General features: G+C 34.4%; 1 protein-coding gene across 1 annotated transcript in view; it reads right to left on the bottom strand.

The window, feature by feature from the left end:
- Nucleotides 1-17,362, bottom strand: part of EIF3E (eukaryotic translation initiation factor 3 subunit E) — a 60,296-nt gene that overhangs the window by 156 nt on the left and 42,778 nt on the right. Inside the window, exons 9-12 of the mRNA XM_069081107.1 lie at nt 16,985-17,086; nt 15,593-15,702; nt 740-842; nt 1-420 (exon numbers count right to left, since the gene is read on the bottom strand). The exon at nt 1-420 is cut by the window's left edge and continues 156 nt beyond it. Of these exons, the coding sequence (XP_068937208.1) occupies nt 250-420; nt 740-842; nt 15,593-15,702; nt 16,985-17,086 (486 nt within the window). The 3' untranslated portion in view covers nt 1-249. The remainder of the gene's footprint in view (nt 421-739; nt 843-15,592; nt 15,703-16,984; nt 17,087-17,362) is intronic.

The raw sequence follows: 17,362 nt of genomic DNA, 5'->3' as shown, positions 1-17,362 counted from the left end.
CAGGAAGAAATGAAGAGGCAAACTAGTAATTATAAGAGAGGACATCTTTTTTTTTCAGTTTCTTTAAATTTTATATTAAGTTCCTGTCCAGAAATTAAGAAATTAGTACCAAGTATAAAATCTTAAAATAAAATGTGCTTACCAATGAGAAAAAAAAATCAATATTGGCAGATCACACAACAGTTGACATCTAAATTAGCATTCACTTCAAACATTTCTACATGGTAGTTATGTTTTACTATTCTTAAATCAGCCAAAACAGAAACAAAAAGTCAATATTCTTACCTCTGATCTACTATTCTGATTAAGTTTTTTCTCAATATTCATGGCCAGCATCTGGCTTCGAAAAGAAAGGCTTTTAGTCTTTTCAATCACTTGCTGATAGGGTGAGACTGCATTGTTACCCATAACCACATGGCCCTAAAATGAAACAAGAGGAAACGTGGTCTTATAATACTTTAATAATAATGTTCAAAAAGACATAAGCATGATATAATAACACTGTAAGTATGAAATGTAAAATCAACGTATGAATATTTCATACCTTTGCTAATGAAGTTATATTAGATTACATATTCAGTAAAGCTAGTTAATAAATTAAAAATACTTCTGTAGTCAGTTATGGAGTTAGAAAAACCTGATAATGAAAGGTCAAAGAAGGGGCAAGGATCAAAATAATTTTAAATTGAGTTTTAGTAACCAATACTCTGTATTTAATGTAACATTTTATAATACATACCAATTTGGAGTCAATCTTGGCATCAAGCCTAGCATTTCTAATCAAATTGACAATCCATCTTTCAGCTTCTTCAGGAGTCATGTTCAATTTATCTGCCAACATGCTAACAGAAGAGAGGAAAAACAGGCATGTCACCTGGGTGCTTAAGTATTATGCCTTGTACTTCACTACTACACAATAAATAAAAATACATCATAATACTAAATTCCACCCACATTTTTGTTTTGTTATAATTGGTTATTGGTTAAGTTACATGTAAGCCTTCTTTGTTGAATCTAATTGGAAATCTCTTCCTCTTTGGGATTCATTGTCTATACCACTAACAATACCACACACTTCTTATATCAGTTATTTATGACCAAGTATCATTTTACAATCTCCTTGATAAGGGCAGGGAAAACAGGATCACAGATTTGAAACTAGGATAAATACTAGAAGGTCATCCAGTCCAACCCTCTTATTTTACACATGGGGAAACTGAGGTGCAAAGAGGCCAAGTAACTTGCCCAAAGCCACACAGGAGATGGAGCTGGCCTTAAGTTCAGGTCCCATGACACCCAATTTAGCACTCTTTCTGCTCTACCAGAGGGACTTAGTTAACAGTTCACTGCTTAGATTTATGAAAAAAAAAGTGGGGGTCTTTCTCAGGGATGTGCAAATGCCCTTAAAAATTCATTTACTGAAATGATTTTAAAATGAGAAACCTAATGATCTGGTCATTATTTCATTCTATACCACAATAAAAACTGTTGCAACAGGGTCAGCCTTTATCAGTAATCATATTAAACCATGATCAATACTAATGTCCCTGTGTATAGACTTTACTATATGTACAGCTTTTCAGTTGTACAAAGTTGTATAAAGTATTAGTGCACGTTGCTTTTCCTACATTAAGAAGATAATAATACAGTAAGGAAGTGGGCAACAGATCTGAAAGGTAAATGTATGATACTAGACATGTCAGGATATGTCATGCAAATGCAATTTACAAAGATGACAGCATTAGTGTATATTAAAGGCAAGCATCCTGAGATGACATGGTTTATTATAAACAGCAATGCCTCAAATCAAGTGTTATCCATATCATATAAAGTCCATGACTCCTCCCCGTCCATGACCCCTCCCCCTCCATGTTAAATGGCTAGCTTCTAAGGGTTCTTAATTTCTAGGAGGACACGGACACAGACAATAAGGGACACACTGCAAAGACGCGTACAGTGTTGCAATCTGTACCAGTGGAAAGAGGATCCACTGAAGCACACGGACCTGCCAGAGCTACATGCTTCACTGACACGATGCTTAAGGACACAGAATCCTTACCTCTGCATTATGAATAAAGACTTTAGTGGAGAATATTTATAATGTACTAAATATTACAAGATTCATTCAAAATACAAAATCAAAGCAAAGTTAAAGTTTTCCTTGAAAGCTGCTTAGATTGAAAAAATCTACTTTGAAAACTAGTTCAAGGGGCGGCTAGGTGGTGCAGTGAATGGAACAACACTGGCGCTGGAGTCAGGAAAACCCAAGCTCAAATCTGACCTCAGACACAACACAAAACTAGCCGTGTGACCTTGGGCAAGTCACTTAACCCCAATTGCCCTACCTCCCCCCCTCCAAGAAGCAAAAACAAAAACAAAACAAAAAAAAGGAACCAGTTCAAGAAGTGGTTAATTCAACCATAAAATTCTCTTGGATGTATCACACTTATGTCCCTCTTATTTTTTTATGATTAGTTTTACCGAAAACCTAACTAACAAATCATGTTATAGCGACCAATTTGTGACAATTCTCAAGGATGTGAAGATATATTTCCACTTAATTCTCATAATCTCTTTTTAGCTAAACTCCATCTCTCTTCAAAAAACCACCAAAATGGGGAAGTGTGTCATTTTACTTAAACAGGCATTCTTTTGTCCAGGCATAATTCCTGCAGCTGGTGTTTCCTGTGGTTTTCCAATAAACTCCTTGCATTTCCTGCTGCCACTTGGCTTATTTTTAAGACTTATAAATCTCAATCTTCTATCAGCTTCCAGACAAGGCAAATGTCTGGGGTTTTTACCTGAAGTGTCTAAACTAAATCAACTTGCAACATTACCACCAAAGAAGAGACTCATGACTAACATCATTTTACCACTACATGTTAAAATATATTATTTCCCTTAAAAAATAAGTTTCAAGTCTTAAAATCAATCGGGCTATTGCAAATGTGATAAAGTAGACAAAACAATATATTAATCCGATATTCATAAGGTAATTTGTCTGCTTTCCAAGGAATGGGAAACAATTCTCAAAACAAACAGCTAGCATGCGTGTATGGTATACAAAAGGACAGCATAGTATAATAAAGCCTTTGATATAGTAATATCTACATTTTTTAAAAAAAGAAGCCATCTAAATATCTAACCATATTATTTCATTACTAGTAGAGGGACTTAAAATAACTAATCAGCACAATAATTTATTGTAAAGGATGTCTTAAAATGAAACTAGCTTTAGTTTGTTATTTGTAGAAATGTCTTTAGATTTTAAAAATGTACTCTCCTTAATTTATAAAGCACAGATTTTACTATATTAGTCAATACTGATCAGAATTTAGTGACAGTGCTAATTTTTAAAGTAGAGATTCTTTTTTTTTTTTTTAAAGCCATCAGGGTTAAGTAACTTGCTCAAGGTTAGTGAGAAATAACATGGCCAGTTATTTCTGGGTGTGGTGCTGAGTGTCTGAGCCCGGGATTCGATCTCCAGGTCGTCCCAACACTGGAGCCGGTGCTCTTACTCGCTGAGCCACCTGGCCGTCCCTAAAGTAGAGATTCTTTAAAGACAAAATAAGCAATTTACCTATTATGGAAAAATAAACCATATGAATGAAAAAGACCAAATAGTCCTAAGTATAGTAGAAAATAAATCTAACATGACATAGCTTATTGAGATGCAGGAATTTGACACTAGCTAAAAATGAAAATAATGCAGGCAGTTATTTATACTCTGCAAAGGTCAGACAATCTGTTGACTTAGTTCTGGTATACCAAATTTAAGGAAGAGAAGTAACTTTAAAATGGTCTGAATTAGAGGCTAATGACTATTTCTTCTCAATCTCTAATGAAGATCTAACAATTTAGATTTCTATATATATGCAAAGAAAACAAGGTGCATTGTTCTTAGGAACATCTTATTTCACAGAATTATAGAATCTTAAGAGTTCAAAGGGATCTCAGAGGTTATCCAATACAAACAAAGAATCCTCCTCTACTCTGAAAGATGGTCACACTGGTAGGCAGGTCCTTCTACATGAGGAGACAGCTCATTCTTTTTTAGGACGCTCTAGTTGTGAAGCTTTCCAAAATCTGCTTCTCTTTAACTTCCAACCACTGCTTCCGATTTTGGTCTCTCAGAACAAATCAAGTGTGTCCTTCAATTTGACAATCCTCTAAACCTCTAAAGAGAGCTACCACACCTCCCACTAAGTCTTTTATTCTTTAGGTAAAATGTCCCTTGTTCCTCCAAGCAATACGCATGCATACGTGTGGCACATGCATGCTTACACACAAAGTGCTTTTCTTATAACAATCCTGTGAGGTGAGTAGTATATTATCTCCAGTCATAGATGAGCACACTAAGTGACTTATTCAGGGAAAAAAAAAGGCATTGTCAGAATCACAGTTTAAACATAGATTTCAGAAGTCTAAATTTCTAAAATGTATGCTTCTTCCATTATACATACCCACTGCTTCCCAGATCCTGTTATGCTAATTTTTATTTTGCTAATCATCCTTGTTGTACTAATCTTAAACATGTTGCATTTTTAATGCCTTTCTTAAGACACAGTCGCATGCACAATTCTACACATGTAGTCTGAATAGGGAAGAAGTAGGCTCTAACCATTTTGAAATATGCTATTTCCTTCAATGGATTAAATTTCATGGGTATGAGGTCTTCCGTCAACAAAGAATGCAGACTGAAACCTATTCATGACTTCCTGTGTAAAATCCTTCATAGGTGACTAACCCACCTCTAGAATCCTCGACATTTTATGGATAAGAGTGATGCAAAACAAGCTGTTTCCTGGTTATCCCTTGCTAATGCTCCATGGCTAGCTCACCCTTTCTGGTCAAACTTCTCTGATAACATCATTTACACCTTAGTGCTAGTGTAATTTCTAGTTGGTAATGTATTGGCACTCAAGTCACATTTACCATATATCTCTCTTGCTATCTGAGTGACTCTCATCATCTTCAGATTGGTATTCCATCACCAGTCATACAATATCACTAGAAAAATATTTTGGTTAAGAAAAATGGTGCTTTATTTCAAAGGTATATGGGGCAGAGGTGTAGCAAGACTTTAATTTTCTTCATTCTGACACCATATTTCTAATAATGAAACCTAAAATTCCCATGAACTTTGTTTCAGCTGCTCTCATACAGCTGACTATTAATATAGTATTTTCTGTCCACTAAGACTTCCAGATCCTTTCCATATGAAATATAAATCTATCTACATTTCAGCTACAAGCTTGTATAACTCATTTTTTGAACCCAAGTGTAAGATTTTCTATTTTTCCCTATAGAAAAGAAAAAAAGCTCTAGATCACCACTATTGATGAAACACAAATTAAAACATCTCTGAAATACTCATACCTGTCAGATTGGTTAACATAACAGAGAAGAAAAATGACAAATTGGGAAATTAATACTGTTTATGGAGATGTGAACTAATGCAACCATTCTGGGAAACAATTTGGAATCATGCCCAAAGAACTATAAAACTGTGCAGTTTTGACCCAACAATACCACTACTAAGGTCTGTATCTGAAAGAATCAAAGAAAGGGGGAAATGTCATATTTGTGCAAAAAAAAAAAAATTTATAATAGCTCTTTTTTTGTTGTGGCAAAGAAATGAAGAGGATGCTCATCAACTGGAGAATGGATGAACAAGTTATAGCATATGAATGTGGTGGAATACTACTACACTATAAGAAATAATCAACAGGGCAGTCTCAGAAATACCTGGGTAGACTTATATGAACTGATGCAAAGTGAAGAGAATAGAACCAAAAGAACACTGTACATAGTAACAGCAAATACTGTAAGGATGATCAACTATGAAAAGACTTAGTTACTGATCAAGGCAATGGTCCAAGGTAATTCCAAAGGACCCATGATGAAAAATGGTATTTCCCTCCAGAGAGAGAACTAATGAACTGCAAACTGAAGCATACTTTAAAAAACTCTTTTTCTTGCATTTTTTTGCAACATAGCTATATGGAATGTTTTGCATGATTTCATATGTATAAACAATTTCATATTGCTTGCCTCCTGAATGGGTAGGGGAGGGGTGGGAAGGAGAGAATTTGAACTCAAAAATGAAGAAATGAATGTAAAAAGGGTTTTTTTTAAACATGTAATTGGGAAATAAAAATCTATTTTTAAGAAAGTAATCTGTTTTGAGTAGATATCTAAGTCTGAATAAGTTGCTCTGCAACTTACAGATCATAATGTGTAAAATAAATGGAATTAAATAGATGATTAAAAAAAATCATCCTGCAGCTCTAATGTTGTGTGATCCTATGGATAGAATCATAAGAATTAGAAATAATTCCCAGTTCAACCAATACTGAAGCATAAATTAAGGAATTCGTATCTACAAATCCTTCTGCATACCCATCCAACAATGTTCATTTAGCCTTCACTCAAAGATTTCTGGTGATGAGGAACTCAACATACTGATAGTAACCTTTTCTTTGTAAAGCAAATCTGCTACCTACTTATAAATTCTACCCATTAGTACGAATTATGTCCTCTGGCTAAGCAAAGTAAATCTAGTAATCCCTTCTGAGACCTCTACAAATTAGAGAGCTATCTTTCTACCCCCCACCCCTTCCTGCCCTAGCAAGTTTCTAGTTCTGTCAACCTGTATATAGCAAAGTTTCTAGTAAACTTTTCATTTTCTCTGGATATATTCCTTTGCCTATGTTCTTCCTAACAAAAGAAGTTTAGGGGGCAGCTAGATGGCGCAGTGAGTAAAAGCGCCAGCCCTGGAGTCAGGAGGACCCGAGTTTGGTTCTGGCCTCAGACACTTAACACCCACATGAAAAAACTAGCCATGTAACCTTGGGCAAGTTACTTAACCCCAACTGCCCCCCAAAAAGGCAAAAAAAAAAAAAAAAAGAAGTTTAGAACAGAATAAAATACTACAGGCATGCATAACCAAGGAAGAATATGGTAGGAAGCAAGATAGATTCTTGAAAAACTAAGATGTCTTACATTTACAGGATTTATACCTTTCAAAGAACTTTAATGATATATACATTATCTCACTTGAACTCCACAACCTTATGAGCTAAGTATTATAATTCTCTTTTTATAAAGAAGAAACAGATCCAAAGAGCTTGTTTAAGGTTATACAAGAAATTAATGGCTGAGCTGAGACTAAAACAATTATTTTCGCATTCTTGTCTACTACTGATTCTGGAAGGTCTCACTACTTTTGTCATTTTTATGAGTATTGCACTCTCCAACTAATTGTCTGGGTACCAAACAAGACTCCTACTTGCCATGAATAAAGGCATAATTTAAATTCTAATAATTAAATCCTTAAAGCTAGGAAAGTATATAGTGGCATAAACACTGGATTTAGCATGATATAATTCTGAATGTTCTTAATCTTATAATCTGAATACACTGACACTAAAAAAGGTAAAACAAAAAAAAAACTGTAATTATCGTGGTCAGAAAATATTCTCCCATTCACACCAAATTCAAAATGCTTAATATAGGGAAAAATGGGAAACAACTGATCCTAGTTCATGCCTTAAAATCCTGCTTACAGCATGTAAAGGTCTATCCTAAAATTTAAGATGACTTCTGACATACTGATGGTGACACTAAAAAAGAAGAGTATTAGTACTTTGATAGAATATATTCATTTAAAAGGCACAAAATAATCTATACTAAGCTAAAGTATGAAAGAATTTCTTTAAACTTTTAGTTTCAAAGAAATGAACAGATAATGAACGTGGAGGAATGCCAACATTTCACTTAGTTTTGATGAAATACCATTTAATTATAAACATTTATGTTTAGTTTACCAATAGCTAAAATGTAGCACAAAATATATCTAAATGCAGAATGCTTGCCAAAATCATCTAATTCATCCCAGACTCTTTTAAACTTCCAGTCAGATTACACTAAAATCACAACCTTGTCTACAAATATGTTATATTAAGCATTTTGAAAAGTGTTCATAAATTTTAAAATGTGTATTTTAGATTTAATAGCTATCTTGCTCAGCAACCACAAAAGATGGCTATTAACAAGCTACTTTTAAATCAATATCCATAGAAACCATAAATTCAATGCAGTCAAAAAAGCTGCAAAAGCACCTCAACATTAGCTTAATTTATTTGAAGACATTATTTCTTCAAGCTTAAAACAAAACTGTTACTGAGACTTTCAGGCAAGTTATGAATACAGATGGTTTGATTTAAGAAAACCCAATACATGAAAAAATGGAAAGGAGCTGATTATCAATTCTCAGAGGATTTTATTTTCTATGTATACTTATATAACCCTGGCCTACAATCTTCAGGTTAATAAGTAGGGAAAAACAATAAATAAATAAAATTACATAAATGTTTCCCCCTGAAAAGTTAAGTTTGACAAATGGAAGATTTGGCATCTAATAAAATAGCCCAACATGCTACATTTTTTCATAGCTATCATTTCTGAAACAATTTGGCTTTCTATATCTCATCCGTAAAAACAACTTGATTTCACCTATAGTTTCACTAGGGACTTAGACACTACAGTTTGGAAACTAGAGGTTCAATTACACTGAACACTATGAACAGTGACTGAGGCAATTTAAAAGGGAAGCCCTAATATCTTCTTTTGGGGAACAATATAACAAAAGATAAGTGAAGTGTCCTAACATAAAACTGAAAGTGAAGAAATAAAAAGTTAGAAATATAGAGAAATGATGAAATACGTATGCTTTTTGAGACAAGAAAAAAAATTCTTGCTGGATTCTCCATTATCTCAGAAACTAGAGACAAATTAACATAATTAAGATCTTCAATGATACTTTATCTTCATCTAGAAATGCTTTTGAAAATTTGACTAGTATTGTTAGTATGAGTTTCATTTTGGATGTTTTATCTTCACATGATAAATGTCTGATGAAAGTCAAATTTATTTTCAATCACCAAATTTAATTTACATATATGACAATAAAGAATTTTAAGAAATACAAATATAAAGACAATTTAAATATCATTTAAAATAGGCAAGACACAAGTTTAAAACTTAAAATACAAAAAGAATTGACAATTACACATCTCTTCTTGAGGAAAAAATAGGGACTTACTATCAATGTATACTTAAGTATGTTTGTGATAAACATTTAAAATATCACTTCCATATTTTGCTATCTACAAATAAAAATTGTTCCAAGTATTAGTTTAGAACAGCCTTTAAATATCAGACACACACCAGTATCTGATAAACTATTCAGCTATATTAAATGTAATACTATTCACCATAGTAATCTTTCCTGGCAGATGTTGTACACTTTAGCGGTAAATCAATTTAAATCTTATCCTAAAAATCTACGGGTTGTATATAAACTGATTAAAAATACTCTAAATACACACTTTTCCAAAGATATGACTGCATACATGTGTTCATAGACATTTAGTGAAGAAATATGCTAATTCAGCATATATGTCAAACATGATACAAGTTTAAGAAAATAATGCTTAATAAATTACCTTTGGGCTTTAAAGTAATGTTAACACATTCTCTACACTTGAAAGCATTAGCAGAGGAGGAAAGGAAGAGAAGAAATTCTTCCTTGTGCTTTTCCACAAATTAATGTTAGTGGACTAATGTGAACTATGGGAAAAGGCTAATATAGTAGAAATTAAAAGATCTGGAAGGAAATTAATTTGGTCACTTTATAATGCTATACTATAAGCTATGTGAAGAACATGAAAAGCACGTCCTCTCAAATCTAGACATCATATTTCCTACAGCACCTAACAAAATATTCTTCATTAATATTTATTAAAATGTCACATTTTGCACAGTATTTACTTGACTATTTTCCTTCGTCACAGTCTGAGGTAAAGAGTAAAAGTCCCAGACAAGCAACACCAACTAAAGAATAACAGACTTAGAAGATCTGATTCTGAATCCTATTTCAATACTTATTGAGCTATGTGTGACAACAGGAAAGTCATCTGAAACCTAATTTCTTGATTTTAACTTGTATATATGATAATAAGGATAGAGACAATAATATTTCATACTCCTGTTGCTAAAAAAGAAGAAATTTAGTTTGTTAAACTTTTCTTGAGGAATGAACAAGCCTAGGATGATTTTTATTTGGGTCCATACTTAGGTCTTCTGCATTGGGAAATACAGCTGAAGGAACTCCCTAAAATTGGGAAAGAATCTTTACAACCTATATCTCTGACAAAGGACTCATTTCTAAAATATACAGAGAATTGAGTCAAATTCATAAGAATACAAGTCATTCCCCAATTAATAAATGGTCAAAGGATATGAACAGGCAGTTTTCAGAGAAAGAAATTAGAGATATCTATAAACACATGAAGAAATGCTCTAATTCACTAATGATTAGAGAAATGCAAATCAAAACAACTCTGAGGTACCACATCTCACCAGTCAGATTGGCTAAAATGACAAAACAGGAAAATGAGAAATGCTGGAGAGGATGTGGGCAAACTGGAACACTAATGCGTTGCTGGTGGAGTTGTGAACTGATCTAGCCTTTCTGGAGAGCAATCTGGAATTATGCCCAAAGGGCTATAAATACTTTCATACCCTTTGATCCAGCAATACCACTCCTAGGGTTATATCCCAAAGAGATCATGGAAGTGGGAGAAAGACCCATATGTACAAAAATGTTTATAGCAGCAAATCTTTTTGTGGTGGCAAAGAACTGGAAATTAAGGGGGTGCCCATCAATTGGGGAATGGCTGAACAAGTTGTGGTATATGCATGTTATGGAATACTATTGTACTATAAGAAACGAGGAGCAGACGCTCTTCATATTTACCTGTGAGGCTTATACAAACTGATGATGAGTGAGAAGAGTAGAACCAGGAGAAATTTGTACACAATTACAGACACAATGTATGTGTGATGACCAACTTTGATAGACTGGACTCCTCTCAGCAATGCAGTGATACAAGTCGATCCCAAAAGACTCATGATGGAGAGAAATATGTGCATCCAGAGAAAGAACTAGAAAGAACTGAGTTTATGTCCAGGTGGAAGCAAAATACCTGATCTTTTTCCTTCTCTTATTTGGTTTTATGTCCTCTTTACCATTTTTCATTCCAGCTGATACAATCCGTCTTTACAACCTGACTAATGTATAATGTTATATGCCGCCATGGGGGAGAGGGGAGGGAGGGGGACGAAATGTGAAACTCAAGGAATTGTGGAATTGAAACCTTTAAACTAAAAGGAAACAAATTAATTAAAAAATAATAATAAAAGTTGAAAAAAAGGGAGAAAAAAAAAGGAACTCCCTAGCTCACTGCGATCAGCACCTATCCTGTGACTTAACCTTCAAAGTGCTGTCTGGAACAAGCTGAAGTTAAGCAAATTGTCTAGAAGCACATCATTATGAGTTGAGACTTAAGCCAAGAACTTCCCCACTGTATGATGCCAGCACCCTTCACTATTCTACTTCACAATGCTAGGGCCATTAACAGTCTGAATTACCTTAATTTTAGGTATAACTTTACTACTTTTAGATGGTTATCAATGCCCTCCATATTTAATAGCCTTTATGTACCTTTGTTTTCTCCTTGAAAACAATATACATCTTGTCCATGTCACAAATTTTTTCTAAAGTACTCTAAGTATATAGGATAACTAGAAAATTTAAATAGTCCTATTATCTCTAGAAGGTTAAACAATTCTTTTCTAAAACTACTGAATGTTTTTTTCATAGTGCAAAGACAAATTTTAATCTCAAGAAATCACTATAAATTCCAAATTATTGGGTGCTCCAAAAAGAGGTTTTGTTACAATTAAGAAATCATAGTAATGCTTCCTATTACATTTTAAAACTATGAAACCAGCCTTAAAAGTAAAAAAAAAAAATTAGGGCAGTGATAGATTTAGTACCCTGGCATCCTCCTCACAAAAACTGCATTCTGGAACCCCATTACCATTCTCATGGGGAATAATACATGCTATCTCTATATAAATTTGTCCCAACAACAGCTCAACACCATAATCACTTTACTTCATCTTTTTTCCTCATATACCTCGCCACTAGGGGGCCAAAATTCCATGAACATAATTTGGGAAGGATAAAGGTTTCAATCTTCAAACATCTGCCACTAAAGAAGCCAAAGAGGGCAGTGACTTTTGAAGTAGTATAGTCCAATTCCCTCATTTTACCCACAGAAATGTATGGGTTTGCTCAAAGTCACAAAATAAAAGCCAGCCAGAATTCAAAGCCAAGTCTTCTAGATTCTAATTCAGTGCTCTTACTACTTGCCTACTAAGGAAGAACTTCCTAAGAATAGTTTTAAGTGTTTCTAACTCTTTGTGATCCCATCTGGGGTTTTCTTGGCAAAGATACTAGAGTGGTTTGCCATTTCTTTCTCCAACACATTCTACATATGAGGAAAATAAGATAAACAGGGTTGAGTGACTTGACCAGAAATCATATAACAAATAAGACTGGATTTGAACTCAGGAAGATGAGTCCTGACTCCAGGTCTTGGACTCTATGCACCGTGTCACCTACCTGCCCTCTTAACAATTAAAGCTACACAGAGATGAAACAGTCTAACTCAAGGCTGACTGCTCATTTAACAAGGATTCACATTTCATATAGGTCTTGGGTTTGTCTCTTCCAACTCAGATTCTATGATTCTTTCTTTAAAAGGTTCAAACTAAGATCTGCTACTAGTAGTAAGTTAAAGCTAACCGTACACACACACACACACACACACACACACACACACACACACATTTTAAAATTGGGAGAAAGGTTGGAGATAATATCACCTTGTACTTGTTATAGTGGTTTCAAGTTTTCAAAATCATTTCATATACACCATTCCCATTTGAGCCTCACAACCATACTTGTGCATAAAGGTAGACATTATTACCTCTATTTTATAGAAGAAACTAAGGAAACTAGGGAGACAGGTCACTTGATTATACTGCAAATTGAGGAGATAGGTACAGTACCTGGGTCTTCTGATTATAGGTACTTAATGTAGAACACAGAGGACAAAAGCATGGTGGATTATAACTATAGTTCTCTCAGCACTGGTAAGGACAGAAGAGATTAAGTTCCAATCCCAGGAGAAGAGCCAAATGACAGGAGGTTAGCCAAGAATGGAGAAAATTCCACCAGGGGAGAAGCCAAAAATTTAAGCTCTTCCTTAAGGCCTTCATTATAGGTCTTAGAAATAAATAAAAAAACCATAGCAAGGAAAATTTAGTAGTCTGTTATTCACCAGAGTTCTAGAAATGATATACCTATTGTTTCTTTCCATAGCCAATAAAATCACATTAGGCACACATGGTCATCTGCCAAGAGAAGCAGACTAGCCACCATTAAATTCAGTGGGCTACAGAATAAGTGAAACTAAGGGCCTAAGTTTAATCTCTATATGAGCCAGAAAAACTCAGGTCCAACTGCCAGAGACTACATCCTTAGCTTTAGACAGTCACCTTAATTAATGTGTGCAGCTGGGGAATTGGTTAAACAAGTATGAAAGGTCTACATAGAAGAAAATCACACTTATAGGAAAAATAAATTAAAGAATATGCTAGATTGACAGGAAATATTAAAGTCAGAACAACAACAACAACAACAACAACAAAAAAAAAACCCGCAACTGAGTATGGTAGCATTTGACTGCATAGGCATATATAATCAGACTTTGTGGCCCAAAGAGAACTAGTTAATGTTCAAATACCAACTGATTTCCAAATATTCAAATATGATTTAAAATGTTACACTATACTGTCAATAAGTCACCAATTCAGCAAAAAATATTATTTAAACTTAAGAAAAATATAATCAGTATGTAACAAACTTTCTACTTTTTTGGCAAAAAGATAAATTCAGAAATGTCAATTATATAATTCATATGTGAAAAATATAATAAGCACTAATAACTTCGATGTCAGAAGAATGTGAACTTGTTAAATGAATTTCTGACTAACTGAAACTGAAAGAGCTGAACAGAAACCTTGTATTATTCTTGTTAGTGAACATCTAACATGTTTGACCACATTTTTTCCTTTCAAAAATATACAACAAAATAATCACATAAACTTTCTTAATAATAGAGGGTCTTGAAGTATACTTATGGCCATCATTCTGAGAATAAATAAATCATGCAAAACGCAAGCAGAATCTACAGGAGATTGAACCCATGGTTTCCAAGGATTACATAAAAATTATGCCACTTTCCTTTCTCCTTGGGGGTGGGTGGGGAAAGACAGCAAAAACATCTCTAGATAATGGGATTATATTTCTGAGGTTTTATTATAAATAAGTTGTGGCCCAAAGAGAACTAGTTAATGTTCAAATACTAATGAAATACCAAGTCCTAAGTACTCTGCACGCCCCTCCTTTCTTCCAAACTTCCCAATTTCTATCAAAGGAATTACTATCCTTCCAGCGTCTCAGGTTCACAATCTCAGCATTATCCTCTCCTCTTCACTTTCCCACTCACCACATATCCAATCAGTCGCCAAGTCTTGCCATTCTGTCTTCATACCATCTCTCACATCTGATCTCTTCTCTCTACTCACAGAGCTACAAATCTTACTTCCAGAACACATCTCTTCTTATTTATTCCAAGTCTCCAAATTGGTCTCCCTGCTTCAAGTACATCCTATACATTGCTAAGTAATTTTCCTTATATCCAGAAATGACTGTGGCTTTCTATTATTTCTTTTTTTTTTTTTTTTAAGCAATCGGGGTTAAGTAACTTGCTCAAGGTTACACAGCCAGTTATTTCTGGATGTGGTGCTGAGTATCTGAGCCCGGATTTGATCCAGGTCATCCCGACACTGGAGCCAGTGCTCTTACTCGCTGAGCCACCTGGCCGCCCCTAAGCAATTGGGGTTAAGTAACTTGCTCAAGGTTACAGGGCCAGGTGTTTCTGGGTGGGTGCTAAGTGTCTGAGCCTGGGATTCGATCTCCAGGTCTTCTCAACACTGGAGCTGGTGCTCTTACTCGCTGTGCTACCTGGCCGCTCCAGCTTTCTATTATTTCAAAAAAAAATTTTTTTAATTTATTTTTGGAGGGGGGGAAGGCAAGTCAAACGGCATTAAGTGATTTGCCCAAGGTCACACATCTAAAAGTGTCAAGTGTCTGAGGCTGGATTTGAACTCAGGTCCTCCTGACTCTTGGGCTGCTGCTTTATTTACTGTGCCACCTAGCTGTCCCCTCTATTATTTCTATGATAAAATAGAAACTTATTTACTTTTTAAAACCCTAAAAATCTACTCCCAACCACTTTAGCCTCTCTTTCTCTCATATATATATACACACACACTTGTGTTTTATACATGCATATATCTCTGTAGAATATATACATTGATATATGTATATAAACACAGATACATATACACATGTTAGCCACTTTATATTTATGCTGTATATAATTCATGGGTACTTGTGTCCTTTAGTAGAATATAGGCTCACTGTAAGTAGGGATTACTTTACTCTTTGTACTCATGTCTACTGCAGTGCTGGTAGGAGTTTAACAAATATTCTTTGGTTGACTGATGTTTCAATGAATGTTTAGAAGAATAAAAGCCAAGGTTTGTCTACCTTATGCTGATACACTGATGAATGCGACAGAAAGTTTCAAATATGAAGAGTCGAGCATTTTCAATGAAATCTTCAAGGCAAGCCACCAGGAAAAAGTCATTCACAAGAACCTTTCAATTCAAGAATATAAAAAGAACACTGACAATGCTTCATATATAGGCATTATACTTTCATATTTACTTAAAAATAACAAATATCTACCTTTCTTCAGATTCTACTCACTGTTCTTCAGTGTGCTCTTTCTTAGCTTCATAAAAATTCACATTCTCTAAAGCTATATTGTTCCTAAGTTTGTTCAAACATCTAACTGTATAAACCGTCAGTTCCCCTTCAGGGGGTCTGTGAGGTCCAAACTATTTTCATAATAATAAGACATTGTAATTTTTAATTTAGTAAATATTGATGGAAATGATCAACCAAAAGAAAAGTTGTTGGGGTCCTCACTAAGTTTTATAAGTATAATGGGGTTCTGAGACCAAAAAGCTTGAGAACCACTGGCATAAACATATCATATCTCAGTAGTACCGCTAGAAAAATGGAAAGGGGGTGGGGGGTAAAGAACTCAACACAAGGATTTGCAATGGTATGATAAAGTCTACTTAGATCATTATATTCTGTAGAAAAAATAGTCTTTGTTATAAATCCAGCCAGGATCACCAAAATCACCTACTAATATTTAAGTGCCCATACACCTAACTCTGAATAGTCAATACACAAATTTAACTTGTAATGGATTTAAAAAAATCACTCAGAACATAATTTGCACGAATATAGTACGTTATTAGTTGAAAGGGAAAAAACAAACCATATCTATAGTGGGGAGTCTTGTATATGGACCCACTGGACTTAAGTTTGAATTTTGGCTATGCCATTAATCTATATGGAGATCATCTCATCTTTAGGAACATGATCTAATAACTTACTACCTTCCCTCAAGTCCTAAGTACTCTGCATATTTCCAAATCCAATTTAACCCAGGATTATAGATCTAAAGCTGGAAGGAACCTAAAAGGCTAAAAAATTAGTCCAATATCTAATTTTACAGGTGAGGAAACTAAGGTGCAGGGATACTGTATGATCTGCCCAAGGACAAAGGTAATGCCCAAGGCAAGGTAAGTGCCAGGTCCTTGTACCTCATTGTACTAATCTTTCCATTATACCATGTTGCTTTCAGATACTTGCTCAAGTTTCTCTTCCTATCCTAGGGAAGGAAGATTTCATAGTACAGGACAGGGATCACTGTCTTTGTCAGCTTTCTTTAAAAAGTGGCAACTTTTAAATTCTTGATCAAAATGGATCTATGATCATAATTAAAAAACTATGCAACCCTACTGAAAATATTCAATATGGACTAAGAGTAATTGGTTACTACAGGTTAAAGTTTAGACTTACCGATTCACACTCTCTTAACTTTTTCTGGGCACCATCAAAGTCAAAGTTAACATACAAGCATTCAACAAACTCTGTTATAGGATCTTTGTATGTGTAGGACTCCTGCAAAAATAAGTTAAAGAAATATCAGATCAATTTAAAAACATCTCAAAATAATATTTAATATCCACTGTTTTCTCTTCTTTCCATTACTTATTCTGGTCAAATTTATTCAAGACTTTCATTACTGTCTGCTAATATGCCCAGATCTCCCTCATCCCTAAAATAAACCTTCATTTTCCCATTCTCAAACCATTATCTTTGATCTTTCTTTTCTACATCCAATTCAGAGAAAGTTGTCTATACTCTCTTCTTTCACTCTAGTCTTCTATTCACTAA

The sequence above is a fragment of the Petaurus breviceps genome, unplaced genomic scaffold (genome assembly GCF_028583685.1).
Source record: "Petaurus breviceps papuanus isolate PSGF00001 unplaced genomic scaffold, PetGlider_PUasm1.0 98, whole genome shotgun sequence".
Lineage (NCBI taxonomy): Eukaryota > Metazoa > Chordata > Mammalia > Diprotodontia > Petauridae > Petaurus > Petaurus breviceps.
Note: the sequence above shows the minus strand (reverse complement) of the source record. Positions and strands in the feature narration are given on the sequence as shown.